The sequence below is a fragment of the Camelus ferus genome, chromosome 3 (genome assembly GCF_009834535.1).
Source record: "Camelus ferus isolate YT-003-E chromosome 3, BCGSAC_Cfer_1.0, whole genome shotgun sequence".
NCBI classification, from domain to species: Eukaryota; Metazoa; Chordata; class Mammalia; order Artiodactyla; family Camelidae; genus Camelus; species Camelus ferus.
Genome location: NC_045698.1, coordinates 131,054 through 156,223, shown reverse-complemented (window position 1 = coordinate 156,223; position 25,170 = coordinate 131,054). Strand labels below are relative to the sequence as shown.

Below are 25,170 nucleotides of genomic sequence, written 5' to 3'. Positions count from 1 at the left end.
GTGGGGGCCATGCCTCCTCCGTGTTCTGTTTGCCTTCACCCAAGCCCAAAATGAAGCCACTGGTTGAGGAGACATTTGGGATGTGCACTTGGAGCAGGGAAGGACAAATGTCCCCTCGCAGCCGCTGGAGGCCCAAGGCTCTCCGAATTCAGTGGAAGAACCACAGAAAACAACACACACCGCTGGCACTACCTTGAAGGACTGCGTGTACAGGTACACAGCCCCGCCTCCAGCCGCCCTCTGGGTCTTGCTGAACAGGATGAGGTCCTCGAAGAGGAACACACGCCTCAGGTACTTCTTCCTCCCACAGCAAACGAGGAACTCGTCCTGGCACCTCAGCCGCCCCTGCTCCCTCAGGTCCACCTGCAGGTGAGCGAGCCTCCCTCAGGGAGGGTGGGACCTGACCCCAGCCCTGACCCCTGTGGAGGGCGAGGGCTTGAGCCCCCTCCCCGCTCCTCGCGCTATGCGTCTCTTCCAGCTGGCTGTTCCTGAGTCATAGCCTTTAAGATGAACTGCGACCTTGTGGTCAGTGTTTCCCTGAGTTCTGTGAGCCATGCTCGCAAATTAATTGAACCCTGGGGGGCTTGTGGGAACCCCTGGTTTATAGCCAGTCAGTCAGAAGCACAGGTCATGGCCTGACTTCAGACTGGCGTCTGGAGTGTGTGCAGGGTCAGGGGGTGGTCTCGTGACTGAGCCCTTGGCCTGGGGTCTGACGCCAGCTCTGGGGAGACAGTGTCAGACTGGGCTGGTTGTAGGACACCAGCTGTGCCTGAGACTGGCTGGGATGTGGGTGCTGCATCCATCCGTGGGGGCTGCATGCACACGTCCCCACTCTCTGTGCAGAGGTTACAGTGGAAACTTCTCTTCAATTTTACTTAACTTTCCACCTGACAGCTGCTTTGTCCACTTTAACAAAAGCCCCCTGTCGATGCTGCTGGAGTCTCACTGTGTGTTTAACGCCCAGGCGGTCCTTGGAGCCCGTGTGCCGGCTGTGTTGGGGTGGGGGTCAGGCTGACGTCTCTCTGTGGAAAGCTTCCCGAATGACTGAGCCCTGGGGAGCAGCCTCTCCCACATTTCCCTCCCGTGGATGGCCCTGTCCTTAGTGGCGCTGAGCCCTCCCAAATCGCTCAATCAGATCAGGCCTGTGGGTTCTGGGGGTGACCACCTGGGGCTAATCTGTGGTGTCTTGAGACTCTTAATGCTGCTTTAGCAAGGTACTAGTGTTTCCATTCCGACCAGAGAGTTCTGGGCTTGTCCCGCCTGGGAGGGAGGTCCCATGCTGGTCTTGAGCACTGGCCTCGCCCCTGCCCTCCCTGCCAGCTTCTAGAGGAGGCGAACTGGCAGGTCCAGGCCCAAAGCTTGAGGCCAAGGTCAAATTTTCAGGCATCCAGTTATTTAAAAATTGCCCAACAAGCTGAGGTACATTAAGAGCCATCCTGCCTTCCACACCATGTCTCCCTGGAGCCCCCTCCCCTCCCCTCCGGGTGGGGCTTTGGGGTCTTAAGCGTGGACACTCCCCCGCAGGCCTGCTCTAGCCCACTGGGGCTCGTGGCACTCACGTCGCAGCCGCGGAGGGCGTCCATGGCCAGCAGATCGTTGCCGTGGCGCAGCTGGAAGCAGACCACATCCTCAGCGGCCCGCAGCTCCCCCAGCTCCTGCTCGCGGGATGGGGCAGTGGCTGGCCTCCTTGACCAGGTCCCGGAGCAGCAGTGCGTACTTGCCCAGACGCTGCACTGGCTTCAGCAGGTAGGAGGCCAGGTCCATCCTGTCCCCCAGCTCCCGCTGCTTGTCCTGCAAGGGGGCAGAGGGTCAGCCTGGGCTGCACTGGGCCACGAGGCTCGCAGGCTCACAGGCAGGGGACAACCTTGAAGAAGGCGTTGCCGTGGGTGCAGAGCAGGGCGTCCGACCTTGGCTTGTTCTTGCTATAGAGTGCGTACAGGCCAAACTGCTCTTCCTGCAAAGGAGAGCGGGGTGCCTGAGCTGGCCCGGGGTCAGAACCCGAGCCCGCCCAGCCCTGTAGGTCTCCCTGCAGTCAGGAGAGGGGACCCTGCTGCATTAGACACTGCCAGCTCCCCAAGCATGGTGGGAGCTCCTGGGGTCAATGCCACAGTCCTAGAATCGGTCTTAAAGTACCGAGCATTGGGGAAGAGGCGAGGGGGCTGCTCAGAGTGCAGGCCTGTGGATAGTCTGCAATATTCATTAACATTTAAAATTCTCAGGATTGCTGTCAACATAAAACAACATGGAAGTTGCACGTTATGGCAAAAAGCTCTTAAGAAATGGCTGAAAAGACACAACGTGAGGTTTCTTTCGAGCACGGGCATTTGGTCACGGTGATTCACACATGATAACCAGCACAGACACTGCCCCAGGGCCCTGAACGGTGCTTGGTACTACTTGTTGAAAGAGCTTTCTTTTCAGAGTAAATTAAGGATTTTATTGAAGACTCAACATTCACGACTGCGAGGAGACTTATCTCAGACTAATCTGTGCGTCCACGTGGCTCCCAGAACTGGCCAGGCAGGTCCTAGGGCCCACCTGGAGGAGAGCGGGGCGGGCTCACAGGAGGCCTGTGACAGGGACTAGGTGGGCTTCCTACATGCAGGGAGCAAACTGGTTTTGGAATTTTCTTTTGGCCAACCAGCCTCAAGTGATGAGCAGCAGGGCTGTGGACAGATTAGGTGTGATGACGCAGGTGCAGCCCCTGTGCCAGGGCTCTTGACAAGGGTGCCATCCACTGATACGAGGGGTGGAGAGCCCAGAGCTGGGAGACCTACGGGCTGTGGTCTCTGCCTATCGACGGTGGTGACTGTTAGGGACGCGTCTCCCGACCCGGACGCAGGGATCCACCCGCTTGAAATGTGGGTGTCTCCCAGGAGGCGCTGGGCTGGCCTTGCGCTGCCCCCACACTGGGCCTGGGGGTACTCACGTGTCTCAGGAACCCGCGGCCCACGTCCAAGGGGCAGTGCCTGCAGCGCTCCAGCTCCTGGAGGAAGTGCTGGCGGTGGAAGGTGTAGAGCTTCTCCCAGTTCCCAAAGATGACACCACACTTCCCTCGCAGGTCCTGGGGCAGGTCGGTCCTCTCCACTTCTGGAAAGTAGTTGTCGATGACGTATCCTAAGGACCTCACGTACTCCCTCTCTGTGAAGATCATCTCGGCCACTATGTGCTGCAGTCGGCTGCTGGAAGACAGAGCCGGAGGGAATGCTCAGGCCAGCGGCTGGCGGCCTCATGAGGCTCCTGCCTCATGAGAAACAGAAGAGGCTGAAACTCCAGAGAAGTTAACAGGGTTACACACAGCAGAGATGCACAAAAAAGACTCCCATAAGGTTTCCTGTCTTTGGCAACGAATAGCTTTGAGCATGCTGCATATCTGTTACTGGAGTTGCTCCTCTGAGATGAGAAAAGACAAGAAGCAAAAAAAAAAACAAAACATTAAAAAGGGTGGGGAGGGTGTAGCTCAGTGGTAGAGTTGCACACCTAGCATGCACGAGGTCCTGGTTTCAATCCCCAGCACCTCCATCAAAAAACCAAGTAAATAAACCTAATTACTGCCCCTCTGCTGCGAAAATACATAATACATACACAATACATACGTACATACATACACACACAATACATACGTACATATATACATACATACACAACACATACGTACATACATACATATGTACATACGTACGTACATACGTACGTAGTACATACATACACACAATACATACGCACGTATGTACATACACAATACATACGTACATGCATACATACGCATGTACGTACATACGTACATACAAGCAGTAGCATGGAGGGGTTATAGCGGGAAGAACATTGCTGTACAAGCACTTCCACGCTGTGACCACGCTTTTCCAGGGAAAACCCTTCGGGAAACTGAGGAGGAGATTCGCAGGCTCCCTAAAGTCACCCCCAGGTCCAGCTGGTTTGACCCCTGCACCCTCTTTGAGGGTCAGCTCTGGCAAGAGGAAGATTCACAGGCCCCCTACAGCAAGCCCTCTGCCAAGAAGGCTGTAGTGGACATTTATGAGAAGACAGGCTCCTGACACACACAAGTCAGCTTTACTTAGCGGCATCCAACCCAGAGGCAGAGAAGCAGCTGGAGCAGAAGACAGAGACCCGGCCTAGGCCCGGAATGGTGCAGGCAGAGATGGGCAGCAGCAGACACCGCCTCCCTGCCTGGGCTGGGTCCCCCTGCAAGGGCTCCCTGGGCTCTGGCTGGTGTGGGGTCCATGCAGCTATGCACTTCTGTCCTGCAGATGGCACCCACCAACTGCACTTTGAAGTTGTGGTCGCTGGTGAACTGGCCCCATCATGAGTAACGAGGCTCATTGCTTCTCTACCCTGTGATGGCACCCTACCAGTGACCTTCTTAAACTGCTCAACCCTGTTGACACCAATGGGAGCTGGCAGGTGTTTTCTGCCATTATTTGTCCTTACTTGAGGTTTTTTTTTTTTTTTTTCAGGTGGGAAAAAAAGCACTATGGTCAGAATGCTGTGAGCTCATCTGTTTGCAGCAGACCCGGGCTGCCCCATTCCACAGCACAGAACAGACTTTATAGGTGCTTTTTGCTTCTGGGAAGACAGCACCTTCTGCTCATCAGGGTCCTGGAGCTGTGGTGCGAGATGCCCCCACACACCAGAGGGCCCTGTTGACATTCACTGAAAACGTGTCCTTTAACACCCAGAATTAAAACACACACACCAGTTGGTCTGGAGAGTTGGACCAAGTAAATGGACATTGACTCACGAGGTCATAAGGGCTAGAAATTTCTGTGGAAATGACTGCTGGCCAGGGGACAGGAGCTCCCTCTGGACAACAGGCAGCAGGTCTGGATTTCCAGGGAAGATGGGGTGGTTCACATGAAGCCCCCGCCCTGGCCCTGGTGTGTGAGGACTTCCTGGCTGCATGGAGTCCTGGTGACCAGACCTGGGCTTGGGGGTTCCAGGCTTGTGAACAGTGTAGGGGGACATGTCACCTGCGGCAAAGTCAGGACAGCTTCATAAGCCTGCTCCCTCCCTGACCCCAGACATCCACTCTGGGTGACCGTGTGGCCCTTTGCGAGTGGACCGGCTAACTCCTGCCTTCTGCTGTCTCGAAAACTTAAGGAGCCAGCAGGCCGCCCACAACATGCACCCCTGCCACCTCCTCGTCCCCTACAAGGTTCCACCTTTAACAAGGTAGAAGGTGTTTCAGAGGAGAATTCTATAACCATCTCAGTTCAGATTCAAGCTGCTTTCTGGAGGAAGCACACATGGGCCCTTCATGTGAGCAAAAAACCCCCAGGAGGACGCCCCCTCCAGCCCAGTGCTCACTGTGAACAGGGACAAGCAACTCAGAGGCTGCGAGGCCAGGCCAGTGCCGCCGACCACCACTGGGGTGGGCGGGGCCCTCGACCACTTTTTATCCCAACAACTAACAAAAAGTATCTTTCTGCAAACATCTTCCTATAGATTTAACAAACTGAAATAAACATCTTTGGGCAACAGATAAACAAGCACACTTCTTACCTCAATACTTAGAGACTTTTTAAAAAGCAGTTTTTAAGGTAATTTATTCATATTGTGGGCTCGACTCGCTTATTATGATTTTCTACAAATGGACTCTAAATAACTCGGGTTGGTTGTTTAACCATCAGAGCGGGTGTACTAGGTCACCACATGCCCAGAAAAGGAAGCAGTTTTCAGGATTCTGTTCTGAGCACAGGGAGGTAACTAATGTCATGTTTAAATTCAGACCTGAGCATTTCTACCTGGACTGAATGGGGTGGGCCTGTAGGGTGTCTGTGGATTTCCCACCTTGCAGAAGCACACTTAACAGCTTTGGGTTTCTAGGTCCCCCCTGACCACCTGGCCCACAGGCCGGTCTAGGTCCCCAATGACTACCAGGCCCTCAGGCCGGTCTAGGTCCCCCTGACCACCAGGCTCGCAGGCTGGGGGGAATTAACCTTACCTTTCTGCTTGCCCCTGCCTGTCCTCTGCAGTGGGGTGGATCCTGGAGGGAGAGGACAGACTCCGGTTCCGAGGGACCAGGGGGCTCTCGGCACGTGGCCTCGGCAGGGGCTGCTTCTCTGAGGTCGCGATGCTGGTCACCTCCACTCCTTTGATAAAGATCTCATTGTGGCCTGGCTGGTGGGAGTCCCTGGGGTCACTCTCAGGTGGAGGAATCTCAAAGCTTTGTGTTTTTCTCATAATTTTCTTCAGGGGGTGCCTCCTGGGCTGGGAAGCTGGTGTCTGGAAGGGCTCAGAGGAGCCTGTGGAGCTGCTGTTCTGGTCCTGCACACCTGTGCCCAGGTGCTCACCCTCCTGCCCACACAGAGTAGCCTGTCCAGGGCGGCTGGGCAGCCGTCGGGACGACTCTCCAGTGCAGCCCTCAGGGTCACTGACGAGGGTCCAGGCAGGCTCAGGGGGCTGCTCCTCCAGCCCCCGGGCAAGCTCATGATTCGGGGGGCTCTGGACCACAGGCGGGGTGCTAGGGCCCAGGGCTGCCTCTCCACAGGCCTCTTGCCAGGGGAGTCGGGTCTGCTGGCACTGCAGCCACGAGGTGTGCCCCTGAGGCAGTGCCTGCTGGCCGCCCAGGCCCGACACTGCCACACTCGCCCTGGGGAGGCTCTGCATGGGTGGCTCTGTGGTCTCCTGGTGACAACGCTTCAGATCCTCAGCAACCAGGTGTTCCAGGCACTCACTGCACTGCGGTGTCCACCTGCTCACCTGCACAGCAAAGGAGGGCACTGGTCAGAGCAATGAGGGATGGTCATGGCCCAGATGGCCTGGTGGGCCCCACTCAGTAGCTTGTAGCCAACAAGCAACTGGAGTAAACTCAGGTCATGCTTGTCCTGCTGACAAGGTCGCCCAAACCAAGGACCAGGGTGAGTCAAAGGCCAGAGTGAGAGGAAGACCCTCGGCCCACAGGGACAACTGCTGACCAGACTTGACTGGGGGCCTCAGGGCTGGAGAGACCATGAAGCAATCCACACCTCTGCCTGGTGTGGGAGCCCGAGGGGCAGAGACAGGGCAGAGAGTTCCTGCCCTGCCCTGGCCCCCTGGATTCTGTGTCCTGAGGGCTCTGGCCCTGGCGCCTACACGGTGGGCAATTCTAGGGCACTGCAAGTGTGCAGGTGCCTGACATGGGCAGTGATGGTTTCGAAGCTTTTATCACTGAACTGGCAAACGTGAAATAAAGCTCACGTGTCCCTGTGGCCTATCTGTCTGGTACGATAAATAAACTCTTCACAGGTCTATGGAGAGCCTAGGGGCGGTCTGACAGGGGCGCTGCAGCCATCCCAGAGCCCGGCCTGCTCGGGCCCCAGACGACACTCAGCGAGTGCCAGCAGCAAAGCATTGGGCCCAGGAGAGACTGCGCTGGGGCTCTTACCTCCTCGCAGAACTCCCCCTCCCTCTGCTCCGCCTGGCTGGCTGTGGTGCTTAGACTCCTTCTCAAGTCCTGGGTCACCTCCTCTGTGCCTGGAGCGCTCCCTCCCGTCGGCCCCAGTCCTCTCTGACAGTACCGCTGCGGCCCAAGAAGCAAACAATCAGAACAAGCCCTGGCACTTCCTCTGGGCATCCCTGCGTGTATCCTGGGGGGCACCCACCATCTGCCTGTCCTGGGGCGCCTGCCTTTGCTTCATGCTTCCCAGAGAGAGCAGCTCCAAAGGCCCGAGGAGTTCCTCCCCTCCTTTTCCAAGCCACGATTTGATCTATGTAGGAAAAGAAGGGTTTACTTTTATACATGTGAAGGAGTCCAGATCTAAGATTTCGGAGGATGCAGGAGGCGTCAGACGCCTCCTCAGGGCTGGTACACCTGGTTCCTACAGCCATACACCTTGTCTTGACACATCTCCTGACTGCGTCCTACATAATCATGGCAACGAAGGCCACGCAGCTGCAGGTGGAACCACTGTTCTGACACTTGTGCTTTTTCAGTCTGTGGATGGGGCTGGGGAGGGATGACCACAGATCTCTGTAGCTCAAGTTTATAACTATTTTCATTGTTTGGAAAAGGAAATTAAGGTCATTGAAAAATAGATCCAGACGTTTCCATTTCAAATTTGTTACTATGGTACCCAAACCCCAGAAATACTCTTCAGGCTGGTGGCGCTGGGACTCTGGAGGGCCACTGGGAGATGGAGGGGTGATGGCAGGCCCACCCGCAATGCAGCCCCACCAGGTCAAGGTTGTTGCTTTAGAGACACAAGTCCCATGGCAACAACACTGGGCTCACACTGAGCGCGTCAAAGGTAAGCCTTCATTTCCACGAGCAGTTCTTGCCACAAAGCAATGCAGGGGCATCTGGTTGTTTTCACCCAGGAAAAGGTTTGTTATTAAAAATAGAGCCATCGGGCTAGATCTGCAACCAGAATAATTGTGTTCAATGGTCTCAGATGTAAGAGCAGAGGAGAGAGACCAGTGTATGTGCTCTTTGTGGACAGAGTCATGGAAAACACCATGAACCCAGATTTTTTGTGAGGAAGCTTCTGGAACTGCCAGGTGAGAAGGAGGAATGGGTCAGCAGAGCAGAGGCACCTTATCGGTGGAGTCCCAAAATAAATAAATTCCAGTTGGTTTGGAGAATTAAATGGAAAAATTCAAACCATGAAAGTCTTTTGATGGAATACTTTAGTCGTTCTGTAGCCTTAAGGTAGGAAAGGCCATTTAAATCATAAGTAAGATGAAAGGACAAATTACAAATACTTGCAACACAATCAAAGGATTAGAAGTAACACAGTGGAACTATTGCAAATTGTTGAGAAATTGGCCAAATGCACGAAAAAGCAATTTATTAGAGAATAAATAAAAATAACCAATAAACATATGACAAAAACATTCAATTGTAGCATAAAAAATCTGAACTCAGACAGTGATGAGCCATTTTATCTTCACCTGTCAGACTGGCAAACGAGAAAGTGGGCCTTGAAAGGATGCAGAGAGCGCAGGCCGGCCACGGTCAGAGGGCCACTGACAGGTGTGCGAAAACCTTAGAAAATGCGTGCTCTGACCTGCCATCCCAGCCTAGTAACTTGCAAACACTCACAAGGTGTGAAGCCCATGGGGTGACTTCTGTAACAGCCAACAGTGGGACAGAGCCCAGGAACCTCCCGCTGGAGTCTGCAGCACCCACCCCCCACCCCGGCCCCAGTCAGGGCCGAGCAGAGCTGCATGTGCAGCACGAGCCCACTCTGGTGAAACCTATTTCCTTGCTAATTCTTCCACAGTGTGCATGCATTTCTCAGGTCAAAAAGACAATTTAACATGCTATATAGGATGATTTCATTTTTAGGTTAAAATGAGTTTAGTTTTGGGCAGAGATGGCAGATTAAAACATAACTAATTTTGCTCCTTCCTGAAGCACTGCTGAAATTTTAGTAAACTCTTTTAAGGTATAAAGGGTGGGGACAGGGGACAGCAGACAGCCAGGAAAGGCAGGGGCAGTGGGGGCCCCTGGGGCATCTTGAGAGGTCGGGAAACTGAGGGGGAGGCGACGTAGACTGGGGGTGCTGTGGAGGGGCAGGAGCCCCACGTGCACACCCCACCCCACCCTGCAGGGCCTGGGGTGTTCTCTGCAGAGGATGAGGCAGGCAGGAGGCCAGTGGACACTCAGTCTCATCTCCTCCCTGACCTGCAGGTGCCTCTAGAGGGATGACCAGCCCAGGAAGAGGGACCAGCACAAAGCCTCCAATGGCCCATCCTCACCAGTGACCTGGGCAGCAGCCCAGGGTCACCAGGGAGCCTCAAGCATGAAAAGGAGAAGCCAGAACAAGCCTGCAGAAACCCCCTTGGAGGGGCAGAGGCTGGCCAGACACCACGGTCAGTATTTCAGGTGCTGTGAAGAGGGGACGCTGAGAGGAACCAGCAAACAGAAACTGCAAGGAAACTAAGAACGTTTGAGAAGAAGGAAGAACTCTCAAGCGGGGTAAACGCTAAAGTCGAGAAAACCTATGCTGAAGGTGGAGGAAGACTGGCGACACCAAAGGTGGAACAGGAGGAAAATGAGTGAGCCAGCAGCAAGCGCGGGATCCAGGAAACCCCAGAGTTCCCAGAGCAGGGGGCCGGGGTTGGCCAAGGAGGTGCTCTGAGGCCCTGGGTGGACGAGCGTCCAGTGAGAAGCAGGGCGCAGACCGAAGTCAAAAGCAGGGCAGAGCAGGCTCTCGGCGGCACCCCATGAAGTTAAATGACCCAGAGTCACCACTGGGAAGACAAGCTACTGAGAAATGTGAAGCCAGAAAAGATATCATCGGACACGCAGGTCTTTCTCCAGAAAGCCCTGAAGCATATTTATAATAAAATACATGATGTATAAGAAATAACAGGCCCTACAGGACAGGGAATTGGCCCCACAGGGTGGAGGAGGAGGCAGAGGAGACCCCCACTCCAGGACTTCCCAAGGACAGAGGAGCCCCAGGCAGGGCCGCCTCCAGGGCGGGGTGTCCTGAGTCAGCCACACTCCAGGCGGCCACCACCAGGACTTGGCCAGCTGGTCAGGCTCTTACCTGTGCTCCTGCCCAGGGGTGCTGGCAGTCTCTCGTTCCCTTCCCTGAAGCCTGGATAAGCTGTGTCACCGTCTCCCATCACCTGGGCCCCTGCTGGCCCATGGCGGGGAGCTGGAGTTGTTTGTGGGGAGACCAGGGAGGGAAAATACACAGCATACACACCCTACCGGGTCTGCTGGCCATCCTGGGGACTCCTACCCTGCCTGCCCCATGGCAAGCTGCCACCAGAGGGACGCAGAGGCCACAAGCATCCAGCATCTCCCAGTCCCTCTTCCTGTCGCCCAATGTTGCTGGCTGTGCGGGGGCTCCAGGCTACACACTCATAACTTGGACTTAGTGCTTCATGAAATAATACAGATTTCACTTGAAAATACATACAAACTTTTAAAAAGCCTTATATGCCTATGTATGTGAAAAGACTCTAGATTAAAATACTGAGTGTTACACCAGTCATTTTAGGTGGCAGAGACCAACCTGGTCCCATACTTCCTGGATCCCTGACTGGTTGCCTCCCCGTGGACACTGACCTGGTCACCTCCTTCCTGTAGACTCTCCAGCTCCTGCAGACACCTGTTGGATGCAAGGACCAGCCTGTGGACCTCCTCATCCACTTGGTTGTACAGCCTGGAGGCAGCCTCGATAGCATCTCTGGAAAGAGAAGGCAGCAGTCGGTGTGGTGTCCTGATCACCTGTTTGTTCACAGCCAGTCCCCAAGCAACGTCTGTTGTGACCACCTGGTTACAAACACAACTGCACTCTCTACATCTAACAGAAATGGAAGCCAGAGGAGGCTCACGGCCCAAGCAGGCCCACAGACTGTGATCTGTGATGCCCCACCAGCCATGGGCTCAGACACTGCACTGGTGGCAGAGGAAGGGTGCTGGGTGGACCCAGCACCACGAGGGAATGACGAGGAAGCACTCGCTTAGGACAGACTGCTGAATCCCATGAAATGAATTCTGTCTCTACTTGAGCCCTAGAGGAATCTGCTAGGCTTTCCCTTGGTTCTGGAGGGAATTGAGCTCTAGTCAGTCACAGAGTGTCCGTCAGTGGAATGGAGGTTTGAACTCCTTGGAGACACTGCATGTGATGGAGATGCGCCTCCCCTGACCAGGCAGAACACTGGGAATTGCCATGGGTGGGCTGCAGTCCAGCGTGGCTCTGGGGGACACTCACCGGCAGTCTTGGCTGGCACCAAAGCCCTCCCTTCTCAGCTGGGCCAGCACGGTGCCACCTTCCAGCCGGAGGGCCACCAACACTGCGTCCTCCAGGACATGCTTCATCACTGCCTTGTGCCTGCTGATCAACACTGCGACCTCCTGCACGGGGTGGGAGAAACACGCATGGAACTCCTCCTCCAGGCCACTCCTCTTAAGCCTAGCACTACGTGGACATGTTGGCTCCGACCCATGTCCCTTCTCCTTCAACTGAGCTTAAAGTGCGGCGGGTCGGGCACATCCACACTTGCCACCCTGGACCAGCAGGAAGGCAGCACAGCCTCAGATGCCCTCGGCCAAGGGAAGGAAGAGCTGAGGGTAGGTAGAAAGAGGAGAGCTTGAAGGCAGCAGCAAGAGACCCCGGCATTTAGATGAGGCCAGCGGATTTCACCGCACACCCTGGGCGCTGTCTCCAGGTCCTGGGTTCCTAAGCCATCGAGGTCCCTCCCACCAGTCCACCTCTGTGTCTCACTCCTAACAGCAATTACTTGTGCCTTGGCGGCGCATCAGCAAATGTAGTGGTGATGTTTCTCTTCTGGGCGGAGTGGGACTTTTATGGTCACAAAGGGGAGGAAGTGGTTTGGAAGATTTTTGCTAATTGAAAGGGATATAGAGTCAAAACGGGCTCAAAAATTTCCACTGTAAATGATGGTTTTGGCCAAACCTCTGTGTTCCCACCCACCTGTCAAATAAAACAAAATGCACAAGAACCTACCTGTGCTGTGCTCGGGGTCCTGGGGGTGTTCAGGGAGCGGACTGAGTGTTGTAGGAAAACAATGGCCTCCTCGCAGTTTGTGGTGAAAGGGTCCAGCTTCTGTTGAGGTTTGAGAGGCAGGAGACAGAAATGCAGGTTCTGTTAGGTGCTGAACCAGCAGTAGCGAGTTCCCAAGTTGTAAAGCCTGCTGTCCAGTCGCCCAGTGGCCTCCAAGTGTCCACAGAAGCCTCTGCTCTGCCCAGGGCTGGGTATCTTGAGCCCGCCACTGTGCGGCTGTCCAGAAACAGACTGTGGATAGTGACTGTGACTCAGGGGGGTGACAGCCTTTTCTGATTTGAGTGAACACATGCATCCGAGGAGAAGCCCAGGAGACTGGCCCAGGCAGCAGCTGTGAGCTGCATCTTACCTGACGGAAGCAGAGCCAGGCACTGTGGCTGTAGGGAAGGGAGCCCTCGAGGTCTGCAGTCAGCTGGGAGCAGTCGATGAGTCTGTGCAGGGCCTTCAGGGAGCCCACGAGCTCACACTGCCAAGGACAGGCGTTCACTGGTCACGGCCACAGAGGCAGCTCTCAGGAAAACCCCTAGAATGGCTCACTCCTGGGAGAACTGGTCTTCCTGGGATGAGGGCATTGAGAGGCAAGTTTGGGGTTCAGCTATCCTGCCTGCTGGCAGCAATACTGGAGGGCATGTGACTGGATACAGGTGTGAAGGTGAGATGTGAAAGGAGAAGGCAGCAAAGAGAAATGAAGGAAAGGCCAAAGGAATGGAGAAATCAGGGAAGAAGAGAAGGAAGATGCTGGCAGGAAAAGGCAGAGGACACATCACAGATGAGCTACCTCTGGTCTGGCACGTTGCCCCTCCTGACACAGACCCATTACGCCCGCTGAGTGTCATGACACCCATCTGAGAGCTCTGCAGGGTGAGCACAACCAGGCTACGGTGGAGGCAGCTGAACCTGTGTAAAAGGACCAGCGTGGGTGGCTCCTCGCTTTTGTGGCTTTGGTCTGAAGGCAGGTGGCCAATATGGTGGGACTGGTGTGGCTGAAGCTCAGATAGAAAATGGGCATCTTTCTGGCCTGAACAGCCAGAGGATTGAGCTGGGGTAGAAAGTGAAGGTCAGTTTCCACAGCGGAGAAAGCAGGGGAAGGGAGCTCCAGCCGTGTGTAGCTGGACCCACACAGCTGATCGTTTTCAGTCTAATCAAGCAAACGCTCACTAAAACAGCATTCTATGAAAGTTTGTAACAGGATCCAGTTTCTACAATAGGATGCTGACAATGTCCAGGATACAATCCAAAATTACTTGACGTACAAAGAACCAGGAAAATGTGACACTCTGAAGGGAAAAAATGATCGACAGAGACCAACCCAGAAGAGACACAGACGTCAAAACTAGACAAGGACTTAAAATTTAAAGCAGCTATTACAACTATGCTTGATGATATATAGGAAAAATGTTTGAAATTAATGAAAGGATAGGAAATCTTTGCAGAGGTACAGAAAATGTATTTTAAAACCCACTGAAAATTTTATAGCTGAAAAATACTATAGCTGAACTAAAAAAATTCACTGGATGGGCTTAATAGCTGAATGGAGATGACAGACTTGAAGATACATCAATAGAGACGATCTGATCTGAAGAAGAGAGAAGAAAAAAGTGAAAAGCGGGGAGGGTATAGCTCAAGTGGTAGAGCACAGGCTTAGCAAACAAAAGGTACTGGGTTCAATCCCCAGTACCTCCTCTAAAAATAAATAAGTAAATCTAACTACCTCTCCCCACCAACATAAATAAATAAATAAATAAAAATATATTAAAGAAACTTTAAAAAAATTAAAAAAAGAAAAACCTCCAGATTCTTAAAGGTTTATGGGACAGTATCAGTAACGTATATGTAATTTAAATCAAGAGAAAAGAGAATGAGGCAAAAAAGACTCTTTAGAAATAATGACTTAAAACTTCCTAAATTTGGTAATAAGCATAAAAGTAAAAGTTCAAGAAGTTCAGCCAAACCTAACAGGATAAGTAAGAAGAAACCAGGCTGAGTCACATTACAGTCCATTTGCTAAAAAGAAAGAGAAAATCTCAGAAGTAGGTTTCCTATAGATGAGTAATTTTTGATTTACTATGAACTTTTCATCAGAAACTATGCAGGCCAGAAGACAACAGGACAACATCTTTAAAGTCCTGAAAAACAAACAAGCAAACAAACAAAAAACCTACTGTCAAGCCGAATTCTACACCCAGCAAAAATATCCTTCAGGAACGAAGGCTAAGTGGGGGAGGGTATAGCTCAGCAGTGGAGCACATGCCTAGCATGCGTGAGGTCCTGGGTTCAATCCCCAGTACCACCACTAAATAAATAAGTAAACAAATCTAATTGCTTCCCCCCAACCAAAATAAATAAATAAAATTAGACTGCTTTAAAAAGGAAAAAGAATGAAGGCAAAGTAAAGACATTTTCAGATAAAAGAGAAAGAAGCAAGAAGAAAGAGGAGGAAAGAAAACAAAAGAGGTTGAGAAAAAAGACCAGATATTTAAAAGTTTTCTGCTATTATGTTCTGCAGGGCACCCACAAGAATTCAAGGGATCGGAGACAGGTTTCTAGCCTCCTGTACGGATGCAACCAGAACCTACAGAAACTCTTCAATACGTTTTATCTCATCCAGGTGCCTTACTTTCCAGTTTTATGCATCACTCAGTGCCACCTCTTATGCTGAGGGTCTAAAACCATTACCTGAATTATTGCATCCTTGTCAGGCCTGAATGCTGATTCTTTATCCACCAATAGCAAAATACTATGGATTATGGGAGGAGATGTGTTCTGAAATTAGAAAGAAATATTGATTCACTTTCTAATTTTTAACTTCATTGAGCTAATAGAATTGTCCAATTTTAATTGGTTCTACTTCTATTTTGATATTTTCCCAAAGAAGCTAGAACACATAAAATGTAGTTGCTTTTGCTCTGAGTGTGAAGTATTTGCCCTTACGAATTTGTAATCAGGTTTACTGGTTATAATTTACATAAAGTAAAATTCATCCTTTTTGGTGTACAGTTCTCTAAGTCTTGACATAGCTTATAGTCATGTCACCACCACCACCATCAAGATAAACAGCAGTTTGGCTCCCCCTCCAAATTTTTTCACACACCTTAGTAGTCAGGCCCCTGGCAACCACCGATCTGTTTTCCGTCTCAATAAATTTGCCTTTTCCAGATGTCATAAAACAGACTCATGCAGTACTGGCTTCTCTCACTTAGCATGGTGCCCTGAAGTCCATCCAAGTTGCTGTGAGATCAGTGGTCATTCCTCCCACCGCTGGGTCGTAGCCCACCAAACACAGGCATCCATTCAGCAGATGGAGTACATGTGGGTCATTTCCAGGGTTTTTTTGTTTTTGTTTTTTTTTTTGCTTTTTAAAAAATTTGTTTTCATTTTTATTACTATTTTTAATTGGAGTGAAGTCAATTACCATGTGTCAATTTCCAGTGTACAGCACAATGTCCCAGTCATGCATGTACAGACATACATTTGTTTTTGTATTTTTTCCATTAAAGGTTATTACAAAATATTGAACATAGTTCCTTGTGCTGTACAACAGAAACCTTTTTTTAAAATCCATTTTTATGTATAGTGCCTAACATTTGTAAATCTCAAACATTTCTGGTTTTTGACGATCATAAACAAAGCCGCTGTAAATGCTGTGTTTCCATTTCTTTCCTGTAAGCATCCAGCCATGGATACTTAGCTGGGAGCTAAGTAAGTGTGTGTTCAGCTTCTGAAGAGACAGCCAAACAGTCTTCCTGAGTGGCCACGCTGCCCTGCGCTCCGCCAGCAGCACACCGAGCTCTTACTCTGGCACGTTTGTGGTGGTTGTGTGTGTGATTTCATTTTGGTTTTAAGGTGCATTTCTCCAGTGACTGATGATGCTGAGCATATTTTTATGTGCTTACTTGCCGTTTATCAATCTTTTTTGGTGAAGTGTGCTTAAATATTTTGCCCACATTTTACTGGGTTGTTTGTTTTCTTATTATTGAGTGTTAAGACTTTATATATACTGGGTTCAAGTCCTCCATCAGATACATGTTTTGCAAACATTTTATCACAGTCTTGGCTCTGCATTTTCATTTTGGTTAGTGTCTTTTGAGGAGAAGTTTTAAATTTTGATGAAGCCCAATTTATCATTTTTTTCTTTTATGGATTATGCTATTGTGGTTGAGCTAAGAAATACTTGCCTAAACCCAGGTCATGAAGATTTTCTGTTTTCTTCTGGTGGCTTTGTAGTTTTAGATTTTACATATAGGTCTATGACCCATTTTCAGTTAATTTTTGTACATCATATGAGGTATGTGTTGAGGATTTCTTTTTTTTTCCTTTTCTTTTGCATACAGGTGTACAATTGTTCCAACTCTACTGGTTGAAAAAAATCTTATTTTTTGATGTGTCTATGACTTTAATCTAACCTCCTTGGTTTCTGTTTGCTAGATTATATTGAGGCCAGATCATTCAGCAGTAAAATACTTTTATGTACCCAGAGTTTCTTCATTTATATTTCTTAAGGCTTTATTTTTTAACACTTTCTTGTAGTGATAAATTTTAGGCTTTTTTGTTATCCCCTGTTTTGAAAGGAACTTAATAGATGGGCCTCAGAACTAACTGATGTCTTGTTTGCATTAAGTCCATCGTATATACTTAGATCTTTGTTAAGTGGCTTCTTGTGCACGACGCTCTGTAAATATCTGTTGAATGAATAAGCCATAGAAAAGCCATAGAAAGACCATCTTGCTTTCTTATTTTAGAGCCATATTCTGTTTCTCTCATTCAGTTTAGCTAAAATTTTGAGTTATCAGGCATTAAAACTACAAACAGTTTGGCAAACTGTTTTATATTTCTCATATATTCCTATTTGAGTGAATTTTTACTATTAGGATATTACTATTGCAAAGAGAATTACTGTTAATTCTCAGAAAAGTGAGAACAGTTAGTGCTTTGTGACAATCACTATGTTGAGAGTGGGGCAGGAATGAGCAAATTCTTAAAATGTTTTTCCACCGAGAAAAAATAAAATTTTTTTAAATGGAAGGCTTTTATCATATCTGAACTTTAGTAATTTAATAAATTTGAAGTATACTTACTTGAGGTAAATGTGAAAAAGAGTTGAAATTTTTGCCCTCTGTAAAAATATTTACTTTTTTACATCCCTTAAAAATTAAACTGAAAATGGACACGTGACCCTTAAATTTCAGCTTGTTGTTACCCCTTCTCTTGTGTGGATCACAATCTTGCTGTCGGCAGAGCCCAAACTGGGGTGGGGGGGGGGCCTGCAAGGCCAGCTTCTCCATCCGCAAGGTCCTCAGGGAGGTCTGAACGCCAGTTTTAAAGAATCGTTCTGTCCAGATGTGGAAAAGAATTGGGTTTTGGCTCGCACCCCGTCACGAAGCTCCTTAGACTATTTGCTTGTGATAGAAGTCCATGATGTAGCTTATGTCTCCCCGGCTCCCAGCTTCTGCTCTGGGAGATACGTAGGTGGACAGGGACCGTCTCTCTCTGGGCTCGTCTTCTCCGTGGGACTCAAGGGGCCCAGGATCTAAGGGAAGTCTGTACAAAATAAATGCTGGGAAAACTGGTAAGCGGAAAGGTAGGTGCTTCTGGGCTGATTTGTCCAGTCTGCCTAGAGCTCAGATCGGCAGCTGACGGTGGGGCCTGTCTGGGGCTCGCGCAGGTGAGGAAGCGCTGCAGACTCTCCACAAAAGACTCGGTCGTCTCTGTTCGAAGCTGGACACTTGATTTTCCTTGCTCCTTGGCATTGCCAATATTCATGTTTTTGTCGAATGCCAAAGGAGCAAAACCACCAAGTCCTCCGGCTTCAGGAAATGCCTGTGGAAGCGTGTGGGTATGGGCATGCACCTGCGTCTCCTGCTTGTGCTGCCCTGCTTTGCTCCCAGTCCAGCACACAGCACACCCAGCATGCACACGGACCAGCACGTACACGGACCAGCACACACATGCCATGGCACACACGCCTCTCCTCCTACCTGGAACTTTGGGTCGTCTCCCCAGGCCTCTCTGGCCAGGCCCACCCAGCCCCTGCCCTGCGCACAGCCTGTCTGCTGGGCTCCCAGTTCCTACTGTTTCATCTCCAGCGGACCAGATTTGCCCCAACCTTGTCACTGAATCTTTCCTTGAAAGAACTCCTGTTCAGTGTTCCCAAAACTTAGGAACCGGGGGGAGAACAGTGAGCTGTCTGCACCACTAGCAGAGACAGAACTTGAGGAGCTCAGAGAGCCTGTGGAGCAGCTGGACAGGCTTCTGGGCACCTGTGAGAGCCCAGACCCCAGCGCCGTGCTGGGTGCACAGGGGCCCCTATACACACATCTAAGGGAGACAAAATTTTCAGGCTCCTGTCTGGCTCTGGGTCCCTGAGACATCCCAGTGGTGCCTCTCTCCCCATTCCAGGGACTCCCATTTCCCTCTGGATTTTACTCATGACCTGGAATCCAGGATGGGGCTCCCTGAGGCCACTGCTAGACCACCTCCCTGGACCCCATCCCAGAGGGCTCTCAGGAGTCCTGGGCACCAAAGTCCAGAGCCCTCTCCCCGCCGTGAGCAGCAGCTGCCTCTCCAGGCTTCTGTCCCTGTCTGGGAGGTGACAGACCACCCTGCACCCCGACTTAGTCAGACGTTAGACATGGACATGCTGTGAAGGGGAGGTCACTACCATTCCTGCCAAGTCAGGACACGAGCCTGCATGACTGATCCTGGCCAGCTGGGCTGGTAAGGTTTGCAGCAAGACCCGGAGGGGGCGCGTGGTCCGATGGGGACAGGAGAGGGCTCTCTGCTCTGTTCCTTCTGAGCTCAGGCCCTCCCCATACCTCCAGGTCCAGGCAGAGGGAGCTCTGCTGCAGTTCCCCTGCACCTGAAGAGGCTCAGGCCCCAGGACAGGACTGACTGACTCACCTGCAGTGCTGCCAGGGCCCGCAAGAGGGCAGGGGTGGCCAGTCTCTTGCGTGCGTCCACCAGGATGACCAGGCCCCGCTCCCGTACCTCTTTCCTGGAGAAAGAAAGGCAGGAGGTATTATATCTCTTCCAGAACAAGTTTCTCCATCGCTGGAGGGGACGCATCCCCTCCCAGATCCTGGCTCCAGAAGTTCAGGACTTGACTTTTCATACATCAGCCTTCTGCTCCTGAGGAATCAGCTTCTTATCAGCTGGAGGCAGGGCAGAGAGGACTCACTGCAGCGGACGCATCTCCAGGCCAGGGAAGCGCCACGTCTGCGGGGTTACCATCTCCCTTGCCCACTGCACTGCCTCCAGGGGCAGCTCTGGGTGGATGAAGCAGGCCTTTGTCAGAAGACCAGGGCTCCAGAGCTTCCTTCACTAGTCTGTCTGTTGGGGCGTCACTGACCCAGAGCTGATGCAGGACTGCAGAGCAGCCCCTGAAACTAAACATCTCGCCACCTGCTTTTGAAATCCCCATTTAAAAGCTTTGTCTCTATTGTGAGTGTGCGGAAGCTCCTGTTCTAAATTCGGGAGGAAAGAATAACAGGCTGGCAGTTGATACATTCACTCTTCAAAGGTTTCGGTGTTCCCCGGGATCTGTCTCCAGCCCTGACTCCAGCATCAGTTAGCATTCTACTTCAGGTGTACGTCTGGATGCTAGTCTTTAACTGAACATGCAGCACTCACTGAGCCGGGGGCGTGACGTCCACTCACACAAAAGCGGCAAAGCCACACCGACTTTTAGTGCCGGGTCCCTGTTTGCCCCGAGTCAGGCTGTGTTCATTTTGGGGTATGAGTGCTCAAGAACATTTTGAAGGGTGTTTCCAGGGGAAGACCAGTTCCTGAGGACAGAAGTGGAGCTGCAGATCAAGGATGGATGCACCAGCACTGACTGCTCTGGGAGGCCCAGGTGGGAGCAGGCGGTGGGCGCGGAGTCCCTGCACCGAGGCCTTCTCCTTGCAGTCCTGGTCAGTTCTGCCAGGAGCTGGGCACCACACTTCACTTCCTCGGGGGCCCAGTGCTACTCGGGGCAGGGACGGCTAGATCTCGCTCTGTTGTGGGCCCCCAGCCCTGGGGTTTTCCTTCACCCACAAAGTCGACTGCACCCCAGAGTCTGCGTCCAGCAAGAGGCCTCTGGCAGGACCACAGCTTCTCCTCCGCAATCGTCCGCTTGGTGACTGTGCTGAGAGATCACCCTACCCTTCCTGGGGCTATTCCTGGGTCAGATAGCTGCCAGACCCTGGTCCTGGGCGCCCCAGACAGACCCTTTACTCATTCCTGCAGCCACGCTGGCACCGGATTAGAAGGGAGGAAACTGCCCATGAACTCCCAGACCAGATCTGCTTCTGTTCTGCTGCCCACCCCTCTGCCCCCATGGTGGACAGAGTGGCTCCTTAGCCCCTCTGCTTCCTGTCTTGGTCCACCTGCAGGCTCCCCCAGTCTAGCCCCTGGGGTCCCTGGTCATCTGTGCACACCAGCCCTGGGCGTCCAGTCTGTGTTTCTGCAGAAGCCACAGAACTGCCCTGCTACCACTGGCCCCCCAGCTGCCGCACACCATGGTTCTGGCCCAGGAAGGCCTGCTGCCTCTACAGTGTCCTTCATCCTCACTCACCGCCTGCGTCAGGGCCATGTCCTGACTCAGAAAGTGGCCGATTGCCCAGGAGCTTTCTGTCTGCAAACACTTGCCCACCTCCAGGATGCAGAGCGTGTTTGGAGGTCCAGCCAGGCTGTGGCTGCGGCTCCTCCCAAGCTCCGTGGGCTTGTCTCACGCTGGGGGCTGTGATCACTTGGGTCCACACACGTGTCTCCTTCAGAGCTTCTGTGTTCCGAGCAAGTGTCGGCAGAGGGACGGACAGGTCAATTCCTGCACCCACAGGAGGCTGGATGAGTGGCAGCCAAGACCCTTTCCAAGACGCCACATATCCGAGACTGGCATGGCAGTCTGTCCCCGAGGCACGCTCTCAGAACACATCTGTGGGAGCCGGGAGTGAGACTCTGCAGGATGCACCTCCCCAAGACGCTGACATCCCAGGTACCTCATGGCTTCTCAAGGTGCTGCTCATCGTCAGGATGTAACAAAGTGACAGCGCTTGTGGGGAAACAGTCAGCCAAACCCTGAGGCTCCAGAACGAGTTTCCTGAAGTCTTTAGAGACGTTTTCCTCCCAGCGCTTCATGAGCTGGTGAGGGGAGGTGGGTCTCCACTGGCTGCGGCAAAGTGGAAAAGCGGGGGGCCAGCCCCCCAGCTGGAGCCCTGGCCCCTCAGGCCCCATGGCAGTCCCACTCCTTTATCTTGGGCATTTCACTGCCAGGCGGAGAGCACTGCACACAGCTCAGAAGCTAAGCGTTTGGAAGGGCGTGGCCCCAACAGGCCTTGTCAATCGGAGATGTTCTCTGTCATGGCCGAAGGAGAGCTCCTGGTAAACAGAAAATGTCGTTATCCCACGGCTTTGGAGGTGTTTCCTGGAGGCTTATAGAGCAGGAACTAATGCAAGGATGAAACTAATTTTTTTCAGAGATGCTTTATTATATTTTGCAACCTGTGCTGAAGGATGTTTCAAATCCTAGGCTCACCTGAAGGCAGTAAAACCAAGCCCTGCAGATGATGGGGAGCCTTGCTCTGTGAAGGAGTCTAGGAGAACACCTTGATTCCTTTTCTGCCTGCATGTTCCCACACTGATTATACCTGTGCTACTTCAGAAGACATTTCAACATAAAGTCGATAAACCATGAAGAGGTGTGGTTACACGGAACGCTCTCACGTCACGTGGGGGTGAACCAGGTCGCACGTTCCTATATGTGCTCCATCACCCAACATGCTCTCACATGAGGTCACGTCACCTGATGGTGTGTCACGTGACTTTGGTCTTGGGACTGCGTGGAGATTATTTCCAACCCCTGAAGCACACCTGTGAGACAGACAGCTGCCACCATCCCATGTCATTCGGAGCCAGGGTTCAAACCTGGACAGTTGACCTAGAACTGAGTTGGTCAAGACTGAGCCCTGGGGACTGCCTCTACCCAGCACCACGGGGGCTCCTGGTCTGACAGCTGTGAGGTCTAAGCGTGTCTGCACCTGACAGGATTGAGGGGCCCTGAATAATGCACTTTAACCATCCTTGACCTCAGTTCTCCTGTCTACCCCCATCTTCACCCTTGGTCCATGGAGAGCCCTGAAGGAGGCTGCACGTCTGCTTTTCCTCACGCAGGGTCAGGAGGAGTTCCCCTGGAATTCCACACCAGGGAGATGTGTCTCTTGAGATTTCTTGGCACGTAGCACTGCTAATTGCTCGGAGGCCCAGTGACAAACACCAGTCTCAGCTAGCATGATTTGGTCCTTCCTGCTTCCTGGTACCAAGTACCTCCTCCCGTTTATTCTAAATATTCTCTTTGTATCGGCTCATGTCTCTAATCAAGGCCACTTCAAATCTATTTTAGAATGAGGTGGTGTATAAACATGTGAATAAAGGATGCTTAGAGCAACGCACACTTCAAGGCCAGAGTGTGGCAGAGCCTGACTGGGAGGAGAGGGGTCCAATGGTGTGTGGGGACAGCCGAGGGCCCAGAATGAGGGGGAGATGGGAGATGGGGCTGGCGGCAGTGGCACCAGACTGCAGAGCCCAGGAACCCCCGAGGTTACACCTCTTGTGGGTTCACCCCCAAAGGGTCTGAAAGGTGGCGGCTGGCACGGTCCCACCTGGGGATGCTGTGGAGGTACTTGAGCAGGCGGGTCAGCTCAGCACTGGATGTGTGTTCACTGGACCAGAGTGGGCCCCTCGTGCAGACCTGCACCACCGCCCTCCCCTGCCGGTCTCGGGTTCCTGTGGAAAGAGAGGGGTTGGTGAGGGTCACTTGACAGGATTTGACCACAGGTTGACCCCCGAGCTGGACCCTGGCCCTGTGTGCTCCTCTGCCTTCCCCGCTCCCAGAAGCTGCCCATGGATGCAGCTTTGTGATAATGATGTGGTGTTGAGGCCATGTGGATGATGACCTGATGGAGCCCAGTTGAGGCCTCTGCATAAACTTTAAGATTCTGGTGGGAAGGGCAGAAATCCCGCAGTCGTCCAACACAAATTACCTGCTTATTAATCCTGACACCTACCAACATGGCGCGTCTGCCGATTTCTCAGGTCTCTTTCTGCCTCTGTGAGAATGTGACCAATTTCAGATTCTACCTGGGAAGCTCTCAGGAGGTTGCAAACTAACAAGGGGGTGTCATGAAAGGGGCACCCCAAAGGGAACACGTGTGGCTTCAGGCTTGAGGACTACAGAGCCAGGGTTTGCAAACGTTCGCTGAGTTACTGGCTTAGTGTGAGATTTGGGGGAGAGGAGAGCCCAGTGCTCACCTGGCGGGTGAGGGCCAACGCCATGCTCTGAATATTTTTCATGTTGAAATTCTGATGGAATCTGGATGGGGGACATTGGGAGGTGCTTTGGTCTGAGGGTGGAGCCCTCATGAATGGGATCAGTGCCCTTATGAAAGGGACCCCACAGAGGTCCCTTGCCCACCTGCCACGTGAGGACAAGTGAAAAGGCGCTGGCTATGAACCAGGAAGGATTCTCAGTCACTAGAACCCACCGTGCTGCACCTTGACCATAGACGTCCAGCCCCAGGACTGTGAGAAACAAAGTTCTGTTGTTAATCTCTGTGTATTCTGCTGGCTAGACAGCCGTGCTCACCTGGGAGGGTGACCACCCCAGACTGCAGCAGTTCCTGGTTGATTTCCAGCACTGGCCTGGGCACTGGGCTGGGCAGCTCTCCTGTGTGGGGCGTCCGCCCTTCTCTCTCCCGGCACAGCAGTCCTCCAAGCAGCTCTGAATACCTGCTGAGGCTGCTTCCCCGGAGGGGGCTGGCCTCTGCATCAACAGGGGCTGCACGAGGGAAAGAGACCGGGTGGAAAATGAAGCACTTCTCTGATTAGAAGGAGGCTCAGTGAGCTACAAACACAAGAAGAAACCAAGAGTTCTATGAATTTGTCCTCTTTACGGTGGGAGAGGTCAGCATGCCTGACTAGGGGTCAGGCTTTCCCTGAGAAGTCATGAATAAATAACACAGAGAGGAGACAATGAGGGAGGTCGCTTCTCAGATCCTCACCACCTGAAAACATCTTAAGGGGAAATATTTTAATACTGAATAATGTCACCTCAGAGTGAAACCTCAGGATGACATAACCCCTCACCCATCCCCTCAGAGAGGGGGTCTTGCCCTCACCCATCTCCTCAGAGAGGGGGTCTCGCCCTCATCCATCCCCTCAAGGATGGGGCCCCACCCAGGCGGGGGCAGGGGATCCCCTCTGAGGCTCTTTCCTTGTGAATGAGCACATGGGGTGTGGCCCACACCACGGACTGTGGGCTCCAGGGACAGGTGTGTGGTCCCAGGCAGCAGGGATGGAAGCAGGTCTCCTGCATCTGTGATCAGTGGTCCTGGCCCTTCTGACCAGACCTCTGGCACCACCACCTACATCCTCGTGGGTAGAAGCAGCTTCTGCGCGTGCACAGCGTCTTCCTTTGTCCTGCACAGCCAGCTTGTGTTTAGCCAGGAAGAGGCCTCTCCCAGGCTGTGAACCCCTCCCCAGGGGTTCTTTGGGCAGGGAGACTTCTGACCCAACAGCCTCAGTGTCCACTCACAAGTAATTTCTGACTAGTGTGTAGGCAAAGCCCGCGGGGCCAAGAGATGTGATTTCTTAAGATCACGACATCTCTGAGGACAAGACCTCGAGTTTCTTAGATGTCTGCTCCTCGCAGGGG

The 25,170-nt window shown here is 52.3% G+C and overlaps 1 protein-coding gene across 1 annotated transcript in view; it reads right to left on the bottom strand.

Moving 5' to 3' along the window:
- Positions 1-25,170, bottom strand: part of PLEKHG4B (pleckstrin homology and RhoGEF domain containing G4B) — a 58,430-nt gene that overhangs the window by 5,959 nt on the left and 27,301 nt on the right. Inside the window, 16 exon segments of the mRNA XM_032469020.1 lie at positions 193-363; positions 1,560-1,659; positions 1,661-1,791; positions 1,865-1,954; positions 2,930-3,182; positions 5,963-6,720; positions 7,385-7,519; positions 7,602-7,706; positions 11,024-11,144; positions 11,673-11,815; positions 12,429-12,527; positions 12,835-12,951; positions 15,162-15,248; positions 19,383-19,476; positions 23,120-23,243; positions 24,103-24,294. Of these exon segments, the coding sequence (XP_032324911.1) occupies positions 193-363; positions 1,560-1,659; positions 1,661-1,791; positions 1,865-1,954; positions 2,930-3,182; positions 5,963-6,720; positions 7,385-7,519; positions 7,602-7,706; positions 11,024-11,144; positions 11,673-11,815; positions 12,429-12,527; positions 12,835-12,951; positions 15,162-15,248; positions 19,383-19,476; positions 23,120-23,243; positions 24,103-24,294 (2,720 nt within the window).